This window comes from Mus musculus, chromosome 10, assembly GCF_000001635.26.
Source record: "Mus musculus strain C57BL/6J chromosome 10, GRCm38.p6 C57BL/6J".
NCBI classification, from domain to species: Eukaryota; Metazoa; Chordata; class Mammalia; order Rodentia; family Muridae; genus Mus; species Mus musculus.
This window is the reverse complement of record NC_000076.6, coordinates 108,149,815-108,170,076: the sequence shown is the minus strand read 5'-3', so window position 1 is coordinate 108,170,076 and position 20,262 is coordinate 108,149,815. Positions and strand designations below refer to the sequence as shown.

At 42.0% G+C, this 20,262-nt stretch overlaps 1 protein-coding gene and 1 long non-coding RNA gene across 8 annotated transcripts in view; one reads left to right on the top strand and one right to left on the bottom strand.

The window, feature by feature from the left end:
• The window catches only part of Ppp1r12a (protein phosphatase 1, regulatory subunit 12A), a 117,894-nt gene extending 109,909 nt beyond the window's left edge, over positions 1–7,985 (bottom strand). For 3 of the 5 annotated variants that reach the window (NM_027892.3, NM_001368736.1, NM_001368737.1), the window contains exon 1: positions 7,441–7,979. In NM_027892.3, the coding sequence (NP_082168.1) occupies positions 7,441–7,677 (237 nt within the window). In that variant the 5' untranslated portion in view covers positions 7,678–7,979. Of the gene's footprint in view, positions 1–7,440 lie in introns of all 5 variants that reach the window. The other 2 variants (XM_006513327.4, XM_006513329.4) reach the window with 1 other exon arrangement.
• A 1,654-nt stretch (positions 7,986–9,639) lies between these two features.
• Gm40754 lies at positions 9,640–19,582 on the top strand. Of its 3 annotated transcripts, none has more exons than XR_872014.2 (4): positions 9,640–14,368; positions 15,146–15,180; positions 15,869–16,714; positions 17,978–19,582. It is a non-coding gene; the product is annotated as a predicted gene, 40754 (long non-coding RNA). The 3 variants fall into 3 exon arrangements; XR_872013.3 differs by having other exon boundaries at positions 9,640–15,180; positions 15,869–15,972; positions 16,484–16,714; XR_872012.2 differs by having other exon boundaries at positions 9,640–15,180.
• The last annotated feature ends 680 nt before the right edge of the window (positions 19,583–20,262 follow it).

The window sequence follows — 20,262 nt, the reverse complement described above, 5'->3', positions numbered from 1 at the left end:
TGAGCAGTGCCTTAATAAAAATAATCTGGGAAACACTTCCCAGAGGATAACAACAAGCACAAAGACTTATGGAAACATGTAAATATGGAACCAATGGTTCCCAATGTCTTTCACCAACCAACCTCTGAATCCCTTTAGATAAGCTTCTTCTTGTTTCCTATTATGTATCCAAGAGACGCAGTGCCTAAACTCGGATATAGAATGCCACCATCTGTACTCTACCATGCCCTACTAAAAGCGGGACACGGGGCAGTGTTATGGGCTCTGCTCATCCTTAGCTGCAACTGTACCTTCACCAAAGCACAAAGAGCATCTGTCGCCAATCTTGATAATTTTATAGACTGGCATGGGAATCTCAACTGCCCTTTATTTTGATGCTACCTCCTTACTTTATGAAATGCTACCAGATGATCAAACTACTTGTTTTAAATGTGCTGATGGAGCAAAACAAAAATACAGATTTTGTTCTTTTAGTGACTGAGATAAATATGTTCATATAAATAAGAGAATCAATTATGAGCCATAAGTAAATCACATTTTACATTTTTATCAAAATGAAAAAATCCTTTCATCTTTTTCAAATTAAGACCAGAATTATAACTCAGTTACACTTTGTAATTCATGGAATGAAAATACAGCTTAATATTCTTGTTAATAAGAGGCTCCCAACTAGAGTCAAGAATGATCAACAACTTACAAGCTCATTTTACCAGCTCAGAAAACACTTTAGATAATATTATTAGTATTTTGATTGCTCTGTTTACAAATATCAATGATCATTGTACACAAAACAAATTGAATTACTTATGCTGCACAGTGTTGACAAGTTGAGATTATTTGTTCTTCTGAACCAGGACCTCACTATGTAGTCCTGAAACTCAGAGATCCACCTGCCTCTGCCTCCCAGAGGGCTAAGGTTAAAGATAGGCCTGCGTCCATGCCCAGCTGAGATCGTCTTCTTTAACATTTCAAATATGAGCTTCCTATAGTTTATAGCCAAGCACCGAATGTGCACTTAGGTATAAAAATCACAGTAAATAAATACATAGCAAATGTAGTGATATAAACTGTCCCTAGTAGAAAAATGAAAATGAAAGCTAGATTCTATATTCTGAAAAAAAAAGGAATATTTTTGTAGTAATTTCCTTTGTAAATAAAACAAAACAAAATCAAGTATGCTTTATTTAATGGTCAGAAAAAAATCTTAGCACTTCGTAAAATTTAGGATAATTTTGAATTCTAGAATAATTTAAACATATTACTATTGGATTTTAATTATCATAAAAAAATCTCAAGTATTAGTTAAAACAAAAATAGATTAAGAAAAAAATCTGTTCGTGCTTTTTCATTTAGCTGATTGACAGGGAAAATCCTCAAATAGTAATCATCAATACAATCACCAAAATATTTAAAATTGCTTTTCTTCTTCAGGCTTAAGTTAGGGTACCAGGCACGGTGGCATGCCATTACTCGCAGCACTCAGGAGGCAGAAACAGGAGAATCTCTGAGTTTGAGGCCAGCCTTATCTACATGGTGAGCTCCAGGGCAGCTAGGACTACATAAAAGGCTGTGGGCTGGGGACCGAAGCTAACGCTTGGGCTCTGCACGCAGACTGCTTTAGAACTGCCATTCACTGTAATTCACTGTGATTGTGGAAAGCGATCCTTTCAGAAGAAAGGTATAAGAAAAGATGGCTATGTGTAAACAGACTCCAAAGCAACGAAAGCAGCACCTTTAGGACGTGCCAGGAAATAACACTCTATAGTAGGAATAAGATGTCCGTATGCCTAATAAAGGTTTCTAAAAGCCATTTATTCAGAATCCTTTAGATTTTGAAACATGTTTTCTCTTACTGACCAGAGCATGGGAAACACGGGAAGAGAAGGATGGCCCACGTTTCCTGTGGGCGACCCAGTGCTGCTTCTACCTGGCTCTGAGAAAATGCTCAGTCACAGCTTGCAATCACACTGAAGCTAAAGCTCATGAAAGACAGTCTTGGTTATGACACTTCAAAGTCAGACCACAGAAGTGCTGCCAGGAAGCACGGGGCCAGCAAGTGCAGGGAAGCCGATCTATCTAAGCATTGCAGTGCAGTGCTCTGCAGAGCAGCACACCCCATATATGGCTACACTACCAATTTATTGTGAAGGAAGGGACCAGTGTGGCCTTGGAGATTTGTTTAATAAATTTAAAAATGGATTCTGGGTGATTTCAATAAAAAGTTCTTCTATGAGCCATTATTAGCATGAAGTATCACAGCTTTTCTAAAGGAAAGGTATACAGAAAAACAATTTCATGTACATTTTTAACACTAAGTTTAATACTTTTATAATTAATCTAATAGGTACTTCTAAAACTGTAACATCTAATGACAAAAATAAAAGAGGTAAAAGTTAAAAACTGAAAATGCATTCAGTTTAAAAAAGACTGCTCATAGATAGCACTTGAATTATTCTGCAACAAGGAACTCGAAATCAACTGCTTTTGATGTCTAATGCTTTGCTTCTTAAGGAAAAACTACACTACACTATTCCTACATTTTACAAAGAGGCTTTCAATGAGTCCCTTACAAGTTTATGCAACTTTTATTTAAGAGCACAATGATTTAATATTAAGCTTATCTGCAAGTCTGTCTAGTTGGAAACGGGGTGGGGGGTATTACTGTAAAATTACAAAAGAACACTGACCATTTAACCTTGGATTTCACTACAGAATCTACCTCAGGTTCTTATGAAGTTGTTAACTGAATGCATTTTCTAGCACTTAACCAAAACTAGACGCGGATTTAGGACTTTTTAATAGAAGGGGACGCTACTTAGAAATACTTTACCAATTAAAAGAAATGTACTTAACATCTACTTCCAAGTTTTTCATTTGTTTCATAAAAAGACAGGTTCTATAATATTGGACCAGTATTCTAAATATCTGGACGTGCAGTCTTCAAATATGTATACAAATAACCATGAAACTTATTTATAAAAAGGAAATAAAACAATTCAGTAAAAATGTTAGTGTGTCAGGACCCCCTGGAGACATAAATATATAGGAGGATGGTCCTGGCTCTTCTAGTTTGGAATGTGAGCTTCTAGACACTATTAGAAGTGTTTTTAAACAAGGCCGGCCGGAGCATGAGTACGCTGAGTACTGAGAACCCAGAGGAGCGCAGTCTCGCTACCTCAGCTATACAGGTTCAAAGCGGTTGGCAGTTGGATGGAACCTTACAGGAAACTGAGCTGGTAAAGAAAGTAAGGGTATTTTAGTGGAGGGAAAGAAACAACTAAAAGCATAGAAATAGAAAAGTAAAGATCTAGATTCAACGTCACCAATCCCACAGCCATGAAGCATAAGCTAATGACGGGGAGTTTTAAACCTACACTGAGGAGAGGCACAACACAGGAGTGCTAAGATCTTTCTAAAATCCATACGCATCTCAGACTGAAACATACATGCATGCATACATGCACATAGAAAGATGGAAAGACAAATTGTTAGTATAATGCCAGGATAAAAATATAACTGCTTGGAACAGGTTGATAATCAAAGTAGCAAAGAAAAGAAGTAATACAAAGGTAGTCCTGAAGAAAAGCCAGGCGTCTGAGTGGACATACATTCACAGGGACAGTGAGTGAAGGAACTGAAATCCTTAACTTCATCTTGACATTGACAACATTATTAACAGAATAGAGGGGTCAATGAAAAGACAGTGCTCAGTATCTCTACTGAGTTTGAGTTGGAACTGTAGGGTGAAATTCATGATGGTTTAAAACTAAAGCTGAATATTACAATGACATAAAAAGATTCTATTCATTCTCAAGACAAGAAAAACAGTTAATAGACGATTAAAAAAGATTATGAAACTCAGTTACAATTACAAAAAAAATTTCTGAACAGTAAAGATTCCTTAAAGAAATGTTTTGTGAAAACAAAGAAGCTTTAACCTATAGCCACAGGGACTACATCTGCACATACACCACTACTTAAAGATATATACTTTTAGCTAAAGATTACATTATATCATTATAATACATTTTAAATTAGTAAGTTGGTTGCTGTAGAAGAATGGGAATTGAAAATTGACTTGAAAACCATTGGCACGGAGGAAAAAGTTAAGACTGTATATAAAAAAGCTAAACTCCAACATGCCACTCTTGCATTTTAGGCATGCCAGTAAGGACCAGCCAAAGGCATTCTATCCATAACCCTACAAATCTTGACAGTGTTTACACAGCATGCTAAAATGCAGGCATAATCACATGCTATAAGTAAAAGTCTACCGGTGAGTAACTGCCAACTAGCAAAACTGAAATAGCCCTCCAGACCTTAGGTTTAGAAAGTCAGAGAGCGGCCCGGTATCCTACACTTGGAAGAGGAGGAAGAGCAGTCTGGAGACCAAGACCCACGTTTGCTTTCTCTCCATATGGATGGCATTTCTATGTGGGAGGGATGAAGAGCAGAAGCTGGGAAGTAGTTTCACTAACCAACTAACCAACAACCCTTTAAGTACAGACCACCTGCGTTTCAAATGTAAGGAAAATAGCAGGGTGCTAAGTGGGATGTGAAGGACCAAAGCTTTTGACCTGTGAACCAGAGGCTATTCTACCCAACAAAAGGTGAGTGAATAAATATGTAAACAGACTAAAGAAAAATTAGACTGGTAAAAGACTTTCGATATTTTGTGATCTTTTGACAGAATTAAAATATTTAAGGACCAGTCACCAAGTCAGTCTTTTTATTGTCAGCTAAAGAAGACAAGTGCTGATTGTCACTGGAGAGACTCTGAAAAGCTTAAGATCCCATGAAGAGGAGCACAGGGGTTCCACTTCTCACATCTCACTAACTGGTGTGTCCCTAATTCGCTCAAAGTGAAGTCCTTACCTTCACAGTCATAATGGAAAACAAGTATGAGAAAAGGAGAGCAATACAGAAAACACAAACATTTCAATGCTGCCTTTGTTTGTTTTGTTTTCCTGAGACAGGGTTTCTCTGTATAGACCTGGCTACTGGAACTCACTCTGTAGATCTAGCTGGCCTCTGTCTCCTAAGTGTTGGGATTAAAGGCATGCGCCACCACTGCCCGGCTCAATGCTGCGTTTTAAAAATCAGTTACTTAACATAGATTGGTGTTTTGCCTGCATGTATGTTTTTGAGGGTATTGGATCCTCTGCAACTGGAGTTACAGGACAGTTGTGAGCTGCCATGTGGGTACTGGGAATTGAACTTAGGACCTCTCCAAGGACAGCCACTGCTCTTGACCACTAAGCAATCTCTCCAGCCCCACAATGCTTCATCTTTTAGGGACTTTGGCTTCTTTGATTTAAGGAACGTGCTCCACACCAACTGCAAATAAAAATGCTTTATACAAATGGCATAAACTTAGAAACATCTCCTGTCAACTCAAACAAAATATGCAGTCATAGAGACTATACCTACATTCACTAAACCACTGAATTCAGTTAATCAAGAAGATATCATTAAGTCTGGCTTCTTTAAATAAGTAAAAACTGTTAAACACAAGCCTTTAAAAGCCAATTTCTTGTCTTTTCAACTATCTAAACTAGTACTGCAACATTAAAAAAAAATGTTAGACATTGTCTTCTTCCTCTAAGCCAGTACAATTCTCCAAAGGGAATAAACTTCACACTTCTACTTAGTTTTAGAAAACATGCTGATATAAACCACTATCCAATTATTCTGACATATAGTTAAGTGTGTCTCAGAACCAATTTCTCATTTAAACTTGCCAAGGACATGTGAAAAAAGAAGATTATTTTTTTAATGTTATATGATAAAAATTTTTAATGCTGAAGGTGATTTCCTTCTCAAAACCATGTTTCCAGATCTAGATTTATAATGTGCCTTAAGCTGTAAGCAAATGAACTTTGCATTACATTAGAGAACCACCCTATATTTTCCTTTGGTGCCATTCTAAATTCCAGATCTGTCCTGCAGATTGTCAGGCACTTCAGCCCTTCCAGTCAGCTTTGTAAACAAAGGCTACGCCAAGCTTGATATGTGAATTTGATTAAATAAAACTTTAAATGGTCATCACTTATTAAAGCAGGAAACAATAAAAGGAAAATGCCTCCATACCATGTCTTTTTAAAAGGTATAAAGTTAACAGGCACAAAATAATAAAGTTTAGGTACAAAGTGCGGAGCCTTAGGTTTCAACCTCTGTTTTTAACCACACTATTATTCAAAATAGAGCTATGCTCTCCCACACAACCAAGAGGAGTCTGAGGGGAGCGGGAAAATTCTTTTTCACTGTAAATTTCCTAGTAATTCCAAGTTTCTTAATATGAAAATAGAAAGAATCTGTCGTGGCATCTATTACCAGCACTTTAAACTTGCTTTTCAAGCAGAACTCTAAGGGTTCTGTTGCTTTTGGCTTGTTAAAGGCAAAGCAACATTATCTCTGGATTGCCAATAGTTTCTCCTTATTTGGCTAACATTGAGAGATCCCAATCGGACTACTATAAAACTTTAACATGCACAAAGCATCCATTTTGAGAAAAGGTTGTGATTAGCTTTGGTTTTTTTTTTTTCTCTCCCCCTCCCCACCACCACCACCAAAAAATAAAAAAATAATAATAATAAAGTTTGGCAACTGTCTTTGAGGAGTACACAGTGTTTATTCCCATCTTCCCTAGCCCCGGTGTGCACTCCAGGAGCCAGGACTCAGGGATCTGTGACTGCGACCAACTTCGAGTACAGGAACCCATAGACTCCAGTTACGAGGTGGGCAAGCCCACTCGGGAAGACTTCCCTTATCAGATTCACTACCAATCCCCTCTCTTTCAGCCACTCCGGATTAGCTAATTACACCCCGTTTCCCCCTCCCCAGTGACCAAGAGTAATAAAGGAGAAAACAGGAAATCGTTCGCTCGGGGCACCCGGCTTTAAGGGTTCGGGCTTTAAGGGTTCGGGATCACTAATATCATCATCCTCATTTGTAATCAAGTCCTAAAAATGTACACCAACACCAATGCCCACCTCCAGGCCAGTGGGCTCCATCTGCCCCAAGAGTCCCTGTTAGTGGATTTTTTTTTTTCAACAACCCTCCCCGCCCCACGGTCTATCACTGACACCGGGCCTCGGCACAACCCATTACTCTCCGGCTCGGCTTGACCCAGACTACCAGACCCAGACACATGTCCACAAATGGCCCTGGAGGCCCCCAAGAGGACCACAGTCCATTCTGCCCCGCGCCCAGGAACATCGGCCGGGTCCCCCCCCAAACTGCACAGGCTGCGGGCGAGCGGCTCTGGAGGGGGGCCCGGAGCCCCGCGCCCCAGCCAGCCTCCCGCGACGGAGCCGCCCCCTCACCCGCAAGCAGGGAGTCTCCCGCCACCCCCCGGCCTCAGCCCCGGCCCCGGGCGCGAGCACCACAGCGGGCCCCGGGGTTCCGGGGTCCGGATGAGGGGACGCCGGGCACACAGACCTGGTGCAGGGCGGTGAGTCCGTCCACATTGGCGTAATTGATGTCGGCGCCGCGGTGCAGCAGCTTGAGGACCTCGTCCGTGTCGCCGCTGGAGCAGGCGGCGAGGAAGACGGCGCCATCGTCGAACTTCACCTTGGTCTTCTGGCGCTTCACCACGGGCGGCTCGAGGTCCGTCTCGGAGCCGATCCAGCGCTTCAGCTGCTCGTTCCGCTTCTGCTTCGCGTCCGCCATCTTCATCCCCTCTCCAGCCGCCGGCTCCTCTTATCGCGAGCTGGGGCGGGGGGGAAGGGGGCGGCGGCGGCGAGGGGACGCCGCCGGGGGGAGTATGCGACCGCGTCGGCGACAGAAAGAGAGAGAGAGAGAGAGAGAGGGGCCGGAGCGGAGCGGAGCCGCGAGCCGGGGAGGAGACGCTCGAGACTTCCAGTATCCCACAGAGCACTGGGGCGAGCCCGGCCGAGCGGGCCTCTCTTCCTACCACAGACGCCCTCCCGCCCCCGGCACGGCCGCCCGCCCGTCAGTCCGTCAGCCGCGGCCCGGCTGAGCGTAACTTCGCGAGATCGCGGCCGGGGAGGCGCCCTGCGGCCCAGTGCGCATGCGCGCTCCCGCCTCGGCCTGGGCCTCGGCTTCGGCCCGGCCCAGGAAGAGCTCGGGGGCCGAGCGCTGGCGGGGGCGCTACCGGAGGGAAGCGGGTGTGGCTCTGGCAGCCGGGGGCTGGGCCGCTCCTGGAAGGGAGGAGGCCGGGAAGGAAGGTTGTCTCGTCCGGCGGGACCGAGAGCTCTAGAGGCAGCCGGGTCGGGCGGCGAGGCGGGACCGGGCTGACCTGCCTGCCTCCTCCCGGGCTCGGCGGGCCGCGCGAGGCGTCTGCCCGGGGCGGAGGGTTTTCCTATTGGCTGCGTGATTTGAATGGAGAGGACACGGGTCGTGCATTAGGTGCTTGTGGGGGTTGCTCTTCCCGAGGAACTCGGGGGGAAACCCGGGCGATCCTGATGAGAGCGTTTTAAAAGTGGGGTCGGAGTCGTCTCCACGGCCCCGGTGGCATTGACCGAGGTGATCGCCTACTGGCAGGGGATGGTGACCTGCGGTTAATTGCAGTGGCTTCCTGCAAACACCCACTGCAGAAATGTCTTTCCTCTTAGGCTTGCTCAGTATTGTTGTTTTGTTTTTCCCCCGTCTTTAAGCCTGTTTTGATTTCTTCTTCCTCCATCGCTTTTCGGCCTGGGTGGCACTGCCCATGAGGGCTAGTTCAGCCTTGTTAACTGCTCCTGACCTTTTAAGGGATTTACGGTTTCAGCTCCATTGCTTTCTATGGAGTAAAGACCCGGCTGCGTCTAGAATTCAAAAGGAATGTGGACGAAGGCAGTTACTTCGACTGATATTTATCCAGTACATGTCTAAAAAGTCGTGACTTCCTAGGCTCTGAAAATACAGTAAATACGATTTATTTGAGCCCATTTCTTAAATTCTTGTGTTGCAAAGAACATCATAAGGAGATTTTAGCTTTGCCTTTTCTAAACACTCTCCCGTCCCATACACTTTAGATCTATAATGTCATAAAACCCTACCACTGGTCCTTTTTGGGAATCCTGTAGACTGTGAACCCCCCCACCCCCAAAGAAAATAGTTGCCTTGCCCCTAACCGCCTCCCAGTGCTGGGAATACAGCAGTGAAAAGTTATTTTCTTACTCTTCAGCATGTTGCCTTTCTGGTAGATTAGAATAACTGAGTAAAATATGCTGGGGGAACCACCTTATAGAACTGAATATTCTGAATTTCAATGTTAGGAATAGTAATAAAATCCAAGCTAAGATAAAACTACTTCCTTGAAACACAAAACGAGTGTGCCACACATGAAATACATCTATATCTTCATAAAATGTATTGAGGATCATACCACTAGACCTCTGCACAACAATGAGAACAGTGGTGTTTGGTACTGAATCATCATCATCATCTTCTTCTTCTTCTTCTTCTTCTTCTTCTTCTTCTTCTTCTTCTTCTTCTTCTTCTTCTTCCTCCTCCTCCTCCTCCTCCTCCTCCTCCTCCTCCTCCTCCTCCTCCTCCTCCTCCTCCTCCTCCTCCTCCTCCTCTTCTTCTTCTCTCTCTCTCTCTCTCTCTCTCTCTCTCTCTCTCTCTCTCTCTTTCTCTCTCTCTCTCTCTTTCTTTTCCAGATACGGTTTCTCCATGTAGATCTGGCTGTCCTGGAACCCACTTTGTAGACTTCAAACTCAGAAATTGGCCTGCCTCTGCCTCCCAAGTGCTGGGATTAAATCTGTGTGCTACCACCATGGAGCAGGGTCATGAATTTTCTTAACGTGAAACTATAAAATCCCTATGCACAGAATATGGCCCTCCCAATCAAAGAAAAGAATTGAGTATACTCTTACCAGCTCTCCTATCTACCTAGAGAAAACTGACTTTTCCTTGTTTTCTGAGAACATTCTGTCTATTTATTTGCTATTAAAAGTGCTCTTGAAATACACATTCATTGGAATTTCACATTTTCATTTGGGCAAGAGGACTGCAGTGGGAGATATGCCATTTCTAACTCAAGCACTTCTTTCAGGACATAAAAATAATACAAAAACAAGACAATAGTTCATTAACAAAACATAGTTAATTCCAATTCCCAAAAGCTATCAATTAAAAACAAAATAGAAACCTCAAACCTTGGGCTGTTAGCTTGTCCAGACTTCATTTGAATTTAGCTTTTTATTCTCCATAACTGTTAAGGTCAGACAGCTCTTCCTGTTGCCACCTGTACCAGCTCTGTCTTTTTAGAATTATGTATATATATATAACATAACATGAAAGATCTATAGTTCATTCAGAAATAAGCACAACACTTTATTAGAACATATAGAAAGCCACCATTTCATATTATGTTAATTACTGAGTGGTCTAAGCCGAAGTTGAAGAAATACAAATATGTCCATTTCCTAATGACTTGTATGTAAGTTAGAGTGCGGGGATTTTAGTTCCTTTAAGGCAGATGGACTCTTAAGGTGGAAGCACGTGTGTTTTAGAACCTGAATAAATGTTTACAGTGGGCTAATATAAAATATTTAGTCCCACTGATGGTGAAAGAATTGGCCAGATTCAACAGTGAACCATCTGAGCTTGCTTTGGACTCATCTGTAGCTCTGGGTCATGGCATCTCAAATCTTTTGCCTCTGAACAAGGTCAGTCTCTCTCCTCAGCCAGAGATGCCTTGTACTCCTCTAGGATGATTAGCTGTCTTCTAACTTTCCAGGTCAAGGTTTTCTTCAAGACAGGGTTTCTCTGTATAGCCCTGGCTGTCCTGGAACTCACTGTGTAGACCAAGCAGGCCTCGAACTCAGAAATCCGCCTGCCCCCGCCTCCCAATGCTGAGACTAAAGGCTGCGCCACCACCGCCTGGCCTCAGGTGAAGGTTTATGCCACATCAGGCTCTATCCCAAAGGCCTAACCTTAGCACACTGCACGTAGTCACTTCCATTTCCGTGAACCGACTACACCCGCTCCCCCACACCTGGAAGCACCAGGAGGATCTGGCAGCTATACAGAATGTAGGTGCACTCCTGAGAAGACAGTGACACGCCGCCGGCACCGGTGACTTCCAGCCTGTCTCACGGCCAGGATTAGAAAGTAGGTAGCCCTTGAGATCAGTAATTAATGGTCTCACGGTGCGCTTATCACTTCTTTCCAGAGTCAAGAGCCAGAAGTACTACTGATGCTTCATTTAATCTTTTTAGAACTTACATAGATTTATTTTAAAGGAAACATGCTGCTCTGGTAAGTAGAAAACATTTCCTGCAGTCATAAATGAAAGAAGACCATGAAAAACTGTATTATTCTAATGAGGTCACCTGTCAAGAATTTGAGCTCCAACAGTCAATACTTCCTCTTAATTTATAAATAAAAAAATTATTAAGGGTTGGATATGCTAGCATAAAGCTAAGATTTGTGTAATTAGAAAGACTAAAGGACCTTGATGAGAGTAACTTTATTCTTGTGAATTCAGTTCTTAATGGTGCATCTAGCTAAAATTACTTCCTACACCACATATCTGCCTGCCCAGTACCTTGGAAAACTGGCTTCAACTACCATTTATAACAGTGATGATTAGAGAAGGTTATAGAAAGGACTTCATAGCATGCATCCCTGCCCATTTCAGAGTATTGAGGCAGCCACTGGAAGAAAAAGTTATCTGAAAGTACTTATGTGCTCTGGGAGAAAAGCTAACACATTTCACAACCAACGGTTGGTTTTGAGACAGGGTTTCACTGTGTAGCTCTCTATCTTGGGACTCACTCCGTAGACCAGTCCGGCCTCTAATCCACAGAGATCTACCTGCCTGTGCCTCCCAAGTGCTAGGATGAAGGTTGTGACCCTCTATGCCTGACTTGAGCTATTCTAACTAAATCCCAGGAAAAGCTTCTAAATTCCCCAGGGTAAGATCAAAACTGTGCAATGATAGCAGACACAGCATCTACTTTAAGGAGACTTACTAGTCTCAGTTTTGGTAGGTGTGACTAACACTACTGCGTTCTGTCGTTCAAGATTAAGGATACAGCATGGAGGAAAAGGGAAAGGTTCGGGGTTTTGTTTTCTTGAGTTTGCTCCCTTCCCTTACTCAAACAGAGCAACTCTACTTCCTTGCCTCTGGGCACTTTTGTGGGGAGAATGCAGAAGTGGCTTTCAAAACTATTTCCTTCTTAGTTTGATGTGGCCATCTCCAAATTTCCATTTAATAACAAGTTGGGGCCATTAATCTGGTTGCAATTAGCATATGACATGGTTAGAAACCTATTGAAAATACATTTGTGTGCTATTAGATTTCAATCAAAATAACATTTTCTAAATTTGTTTTCCTTGCCTTACAAAATATTATGGGTTGTTATTTTTAGTTAGGATGGAGAAGAAGAAAAGAAAAAACAAGCAGAGGGATTTTATCTAAGCCATCTTTGGTGGTTGTCATGGTGGGGGCAAGTTTTCATGGAGAATAAAGTTTCTTGTGTAGACCAGTTAAAATGAAAGAGAAGTCTGTGGGTCTCTTGAACTGTAAAGATTCTGTTCATACCTGGAGGTACCTCCTGATTGTTACACGTCAAAGCAGATTGCTTTCTTCAGAGAGACTGGGATGTAAAAGCCTGAGACTCCCAGACATTCTAGTGCTATAAAGAGAGAGAGAGAGAGAGAGAGAGAGAGAGAGAGAGAGAGAGAGAGAGAGAGAGCGCAAAAGTTTGGTGGATTAGGGTCAGCCCATTGTAATTGACCCATTGTCTTTAAATCTAGGTTCCTGAATTCAGGAATGAATAAAATAAAGTACTCTGCCACCCATATGCTTACATTCGAGGAGTCCAAAGCAATGTCCCATGCACTACAGAGCCACCAGTAAGAAGCTAACACTGCAGAAGAGAACAATAGAAAATGAACCACTTTACAGACAGCCACCGACTGGAGCAGTTTTCCTTTTATTGTGGCCACAGACTGAGAAGCAATTCAGAGTATACAGGAGTAGCTCTACAGGAAGGCTTTGGGAAGGTAATGCTAACGAACTAGTCATTGGAGTAGAGATTGGCCAAGCACAAACATGATGGTAGATGTGAGGGGAGGGGGCATGGCTCACATAAAAGCATTAAAAGAACAGTCAGTGTCAGCATACACAGCAATGAAAGTCGTCCCAGGATCCAAAGCAGAGTAGCCTGGCGTGTGTATGTGTGTGTGTGTGTGTGTGTGTGTGTGTGTGTGTGTGTGTGTGTGTGTGTTTAAACAGCCCTGGGTAAAATATAGAGAAAACATTTATTTATGGAACTCTTTTCTTTCATGTTAAGCATGCTTACAGTGACTCATGCTTGCTATTAGTAAAATTAATCATCGGCATAAGCTGAGAATATATTTGTTAATAAGGCTTAAAGTATGACCCCTCTTATTCTAAAAGAAAACTTTCAAAGACTGAAAAGTCATCAATTATGCTTGTATACTTGAATGGGTGTTGCTTTTTTCTGTTTGGAAGTCTGGCATGGTAACTGACGTTCCCACAGAAAGCTAATGGATGATAGTGGTGTCTCTTCCCCCTTCCTCCTCTTCCTCCTCTTCCTCCTCCTCCTCCTCTTTGCTCTTTTCTCCATTCTGATAAAATCTTAGAACATTAGAAATGTCCTGTTGGATTGTCTCATTTGTACTACAGCCAAATGCTTTGCCTGGACTCAGTGACTCAAAGGTTCTTTCAAACTTACAGGGTACATTTATTCCTCTCATGCCATCATAATTTAAAGATAATGAATAACCGAGAACTCGGAACACCCTGCTAAGGCATGATGGTGACTTATGATTAGAAATTATTTGCTCATAACTATTTGAGGACTCTGGACTGTCACGTAAGCTGGGAGACATGGCAAAGTATGCCTGTAATTCTAGCACTTGGGGGGCTGAGGCAGGAAGACCATAAATTCTAGGGCAGCATGGATTGTACCTAGGAAGAGTACCTATCACAAAATCACAGCAAAAAATAGTACTATTGTAGGCTGAAGGTGTAGCTGAGCAGTATAACACTTGCTTAGACTGTCAGGATCTGGGCTTAATCTCCCATCAGTTTAAAAAAAAAAAGAACAATAAAAACTGTATCTTATGACGGGGTGGGAGGAGAATGGGGGATAGATAGAAATGAACTTCTAATACACATGCACACCCATGCACACACTACACATGCACACTGCAACGCATAGTAGACATCTGCTTTTTGTTTCTCTAAATCCCACCTGTCTGGCACCACTTCTCCTTTCTATTAATAGCGTATATGTCCGCTTGCACAGAATCCAGTGATGCTCCTCGGGGTTCTTTGGCCAGCGTGCACATGAGCTAAAAGGGGTTCTCCATTGCAAATACAGACACCGATGCTGCCTGTCTGTATCCATTTTCTGCTGCTATGTAAAACATGACCTCAGAGGTAAGGGCTTAACAGTACACAGAATTTAAACTCATAGTTTCCCTGTGCCAGGAGCGCAGGATACATCACGAGCATCCTCTGCTCCGCATCAGAGGAGGCTGAAAGCAGGATGCTGAGAATGCCAGTGCATTCTCTCTGGAGCTTTGGTCCAAGCCCACTGGCTGTTGGTATTCTGTTTCCTGTAGAACTGCAGCCCTATTTTCTTGCTGGCTGTCAGCCACAAGCTGTTCCCAAGGCCTTGTTGTATGGCCTTCTGCATCAGACAGCTAACAGAATGACGTCTATCCTCCCAGACAATGCTTCGGGAAGGATCCAGTCTCAGTTTTTAAGAGCCCTTCCTTGTGAATTCACGTCCGTCTGAGAGGAGCCCCCTCCCCCTTTTAGTACACGGAAACTTTATCAGTTGGCGGCAGTAGAGGTGTTATGCACGGCCTCGTGCATTCTAGACAGTCAGTCGTGATAACACAGTTCCCTCCTCGACCCAGTCACGCCGAGCCACTTTGAAGTGTCTAGCTGAGCTGCAGCGCAGCGAGCGCAGTAACGTTTGGTGCATCCATTGCCAGCGTCTGGTCACAGACATCGCTCACCTTGCCATGTGGGAATTCAATACACTGAATAGAATGCTATTCCCATCCCCTCCAGTACTAAGCAACCATAACTCTCTGTCTCTGTGAGATTGACTACTGAGTACCTGATAAAAAGAATTGCATAGTAGCTGCCCTTTTTGAGTAGTTTATTTCCCTTAGCCTAATGTCTCCAATTGTCTCCATATTATAGGATGTGCCATAATTTCCTCCTGCCTATGGATATGGGTATGGATATGGGTATGGATATGGGGATGGGGATGGATATGGGGATGGGTATGGGTATGGATATGGGTATGGATATGTGTATGTGTATGGGGATGGGGATGCATATGCATATGGGTATGGATATGGGTATGGATATGTGTATGTGTATGGGGATGGATATGCATATGGGTATGGATATGGGTATGGATATGTGTATGTGTATGGGGATGCATATGCATATGGGTATGAATATGGGTATGGATATGGGTATGGATATGTGTATGTGTATGGGGATGGGGATGCATATGCATATGGGTATGGATATGGGTATGGATATGTGTATGTGTATGGGGATGGATATGTATATGGGTATGGATATGGGTATGGATATGTGTATGTGTATGGGGATGCATATGGGTATGGATATGGGTATGGGTATGGATGGACCATGTTTGACTTTATTCTTTTACCCACTAATAATTGTTAGATTGCTTCTACATTTAAGCCACTGTTATAAATACTTGTGAGTATAAATATCTATTTGAGTCTCTGATCTCACTTCTTTGGTATATACACACAGGAGTGGGATTTCTGGATCATATGACTATTCCAGCTTTAATTTGTAAAAGGTCACCATACTATTTTCTGCTCAAAACCATTTTACACTCCCACCATTCAAAATATTTTACTTTTTTTTTTTTTTTTTTAGTTCTCAAGATAGGAGCCAGGGCTTCATGCGTGCTTGACAAGTTCTGTACCACTGAGTACATCTTCAGTCCAAGAAAACATTTTTTAATAACTAAGAATCAGCAGGTTTGGAACATTAATTGTATCAACCAAAATTCTTTCCTTTGTGTTGTGTCGTATGTAACCTTACTCTGGGGTTGGAACCCTTTACATTCACAGTCCCTCCTATCCTCAGGTGGAGAGGATTATGTGTGGTATATACACCAGAAATAAGAACTTTAGGCATCAACTTTGAATTCTATTTACTGTACTTTTATAGGCAAAAATATTTATGTAAAGGATAATGACTGGCTTCAGAGTTAGTGGGAAGGCTGCTAATTAGCCAACCATACTCAGTAGAAAATGTGGGGAAGATAATATCACACAGATCACCTCGTGTGAAAACTCAGGAGTGGCATTGCTGATATCGCTGTCGATGCTGCCCAAGGTAGAAAACAACAACAAACCGAAAACAGCAACGACAAAAACCCCACTCTAACAAGCCCCGACTCTAGAGCCCAAAGCTTCCTGACTTTCTAGTCTTCACCTTTAAGCAAAGCCTTCATCTTGTCTCTGCGTTGTTCTGTGTGACCAATAGGTACAATGAATATAATAATCTGTTACTTCCAAGATGAAGAAACAAAAACCACTGACCTCAGACTTGGATCTCTATCACGTTGGTGAATCACTGTCCCTGGGAGGATTCAGCTGGCTCATTTGAAGGCACTTGGGCAGCTTTATAGAGAAGCCCACAGTGATGAGACACTAATGCCTCCAAGTGTGTGAGCCTCCTTAAAAGCAGATTACTTAGCCCCAGCTAAGCCTTCAGGTAAATGATTACAGCTCAGACTGATAAACATGTTTCTTTTTGTCTGTCTGTCTGTCTGTCTGTCTGTCTGTCTGTCTCTAGGAGTGTTAAAGATGAACACAGGGTAAAGGTTTGTCATAGCAAAACTGCCACTACTTGGTCACCTGCAGATTGTTGTTTCCAGTGTAGCAGATGAAGCTTGCTAGCCCTCCCATTGTGGCTACCAACAACAAACAACAGCCGCTTTACCTTTCTTTCCAACCCTTTCTCCAATCTAAAGTCGTCAGCATGGATTACAGTTCAAGGCCAAGTGAAGAAAGAATCCCTGGCCCAGCAGAGCATCAATAATGGGTGCCATTGTCCTTCCAAAACCCCTGAAATCATGGGTATTTCCTCAAAATGTCAGGCTACAAAGGCAAACAAATTACATACCTCTATCCAATCCAACTGGATTGACAATCTTTTTTAGCATTATCAAAATCAGTTTCTACCTTGGGGTCTCTACTGCTTGATTTTTTTCTTACCCTCCCTCCACCTACATACACTATTTTGGGAGCTACCAATTCTTCCAATATATTCAGTTTTGCTAATGTCCAGAGACGGTTTCTATGATGGGAGCAAAAGACATCTAGTAAGCTCCAAATGCCCAAAAGGTTTTCCCCTTAACTTTGTCTGTAGCCAAATACTCTGCATTTTGGCATCAATACCCATATCTTTCTATTCTTTAGGTATTAATTAAGAGAGGTTTAGGCCATTTATTTACTTATTCATATAGCAAATTACTTCTAAACATTTTTTTCATAAGTCAAATCTTACACTGGCTTCAAAAATACATGGTATTATCTTTTCAGAATGACTCAAAATATGGACATTTCCCTCAAATGTTAGGTAAGAAACAAGAAACAACTCAATCTAAATAAGTAAGATTAACTTAAAGTTTTATCAATATAAACATTCATTTTGTGTAATCAATGTCTAGTGAACAACTTGATTCCTGTGGTAGAGCATAGCACCATCATTAATAGTAACCTTCATGAAGTACTTTGGTATTATGTAGGGTACATTTCTTTCTAAGATGAAAATCCAGAGCCCAGTAACATTTTATATCAAATACATCTTTCAAAAAATATAAAGAATAGAGGAACATATTAAATATTGCCAAAAAATTAATCAGACACTCTTGAAATGTAATCACTTAAGACAGTTTGGCCTGCTGTGTTAGTAAAAAACCATGTTGTAAAAATTTTATTTATTTTTACTTTATGTACATTGGTATTTTGCCAGCATGCTCATCTGTGTGAAGGTCTCAGATCCTCTGGAGATGGAATTACAGACAGTGGTGAGCTGCCATGTGAGTCTGAGACTTAAACCTTGGTCCTCTGGAGGAGCAGCCAGTGTTCTTAACCACCGAGCCATCAGTCCAGCCCCAAGTTTTTGTTTGTCCTGTAACTCACTCTGTAGATCGGGCTGGTATCAAACTCACAGAAATCTGCCTGCCTCTGCCTCCTGAGTGTTGGGAGTAAAGGTATGCACCACCATTGCCCAGATAATTTTTTTTTCATTTTAAAAATTTTTTGAGATTATAATATAATTTTATCGTTTCCTCCCTCCATTTCTCCTCCAACCTTTCCTATAAACAACACCCTCTTCCTCAGCTCTCATTAAGATTTATGGCCTCTTTCCTTTAATTGTTGTTGTTGGTGCTGAGGTGTGTTCCTATGTACATGCAACTTGCTCAGTTTGTATAATGTTACTTGTATGTGCAGTTTTCAGGACTGACCATTCAGTAGTGGATAAACATTTGGTACACTCTTCCCTGGGAAAGACTACCTCGTCTTCTCTCAGAATTCCTTAATACATGTAGTTCTTTGTCTAGGATTGGGTGTCATGAGCTTTTCCATGAGAACACATCTATTGGTGTTGTCCTTCTTCAGGTCATTTGAAGACAATAATGTTGATGAGTGTTTTGGGGTGTAGCCTCTCTAATATTTTTAGGAGACACAATCTCACAGCAAACTTCTTCTTTCTCTGGCTCTTACAAGCTTTCCATCTTAAGTTTTCAAAGGAGGGAAGCACCCAATAGTCCTACCCAGATGAGGAACTTATAACCACAATAATGACCAGTGTAGCACAGTAATCCAAAGGGTGCGATAGTGGTGCACATGCATTGGTGGTAACCAACAGCTCTCTAACTGGACCTATGGCCAGCTCAGCAAGAGGAAAATTATCCTCGAACTGGACATTTAGCCAACTTCCTGCGGCTAGTGAGATTACCAGTCTTGGAGGAGAACCTATAACCATTAATTTACTGAACCAGAATAATCTCTAGCTACATTCAAAATATTTATCCTTATACTCACAAATAAGCATGGTTTTTACCTCTTACGAAGAAACTTCTGTTTTTTAACAGATGGGAAACCATCACTGAAAAACCACAACTGATCAATTATAATAATAATTATTATTACTAATGAACACAACCTATATAAAAAAATAACAAAATTGCCCATGTACATTTTGATAGGCTCCGGTATGACATTAGTTCTGATTATTGGAGAAATTTAGAAACTGGTTGCATTCTAAGATGCTATAAAAGATTTTGTTATTTGTGTTCAAAGACATGGCAATAATGTGATCATGTCGGGATTTAACTGGATGCTTTTGTGGCTTTGTAATGGTGTTGACAAATTCTTTTCAGATGTCAAAAATAAATAATACACGCTTGAGTAATATGAAGCAAAATTGGCAATGTTTGAATTTCTGAGTAGGTAGCAGGTATTTCCATATTTACGATTCTTTTGATTTTTCGGTTTGAACTTCCTCTATCCCCAGGGCAGAGAACAACCACAAGGTTTTATACATTAGGTGAAGTACCTATCTTTGAGCCCCTGAAATTTGTTTTTCTTTTCCCTCTTTTGTGTGTGTGTGTGTGTGTGTGTGTGTGTGTGTGTGAGTATGTGTATGCATGTGTGTTTGCATATGTGTAATTAGTTTTGCATGGGCAGGTGCTTGTATACATGTGTGCCATATGGGTATTATTTCCTTTTCTAAAGCTGGGGTAAAATATCAAACAAAAATCAAGTTAAGGGCCAGGAATGGTGGCCCACACATGTAATCCCAACACTTGGGAGGCAAAGACAAGCAGATCTCTGTGAATTATGAGTTCAAGACCAGCCTGGTCTGCACAGCAAGTTTCAGACCAAAGTCACATATGAGAGCCCATCTGAAAAGGGGGGTGGGACAAGCTAAGGGTGAAAGGGTTCATTGTTCCAGATGGATGGCCATGGTTGCCTTTGAGTTCCAAAGAGGTATCAAGTTGACGTAACCTGGGTTATCGGAGTGAATCTTACAAGGGTGGGGGAGGTATACCTTTATCAGATTAGCCTCTGGCCATGTCTGTGGAGCATTTGCTTGACTGATAATTGATTTAGAAGGGCTCAAGCAACTATGGGTGATACCATCCCTAGTCAGGATGACCTGGACCATTAAAAACAAACAAACAAACAAAAAACAAAAGCCGTAGTTGAATGTGAAAGCAGAAGCAAGCCAGTAAGCAGCATTCCTCCATT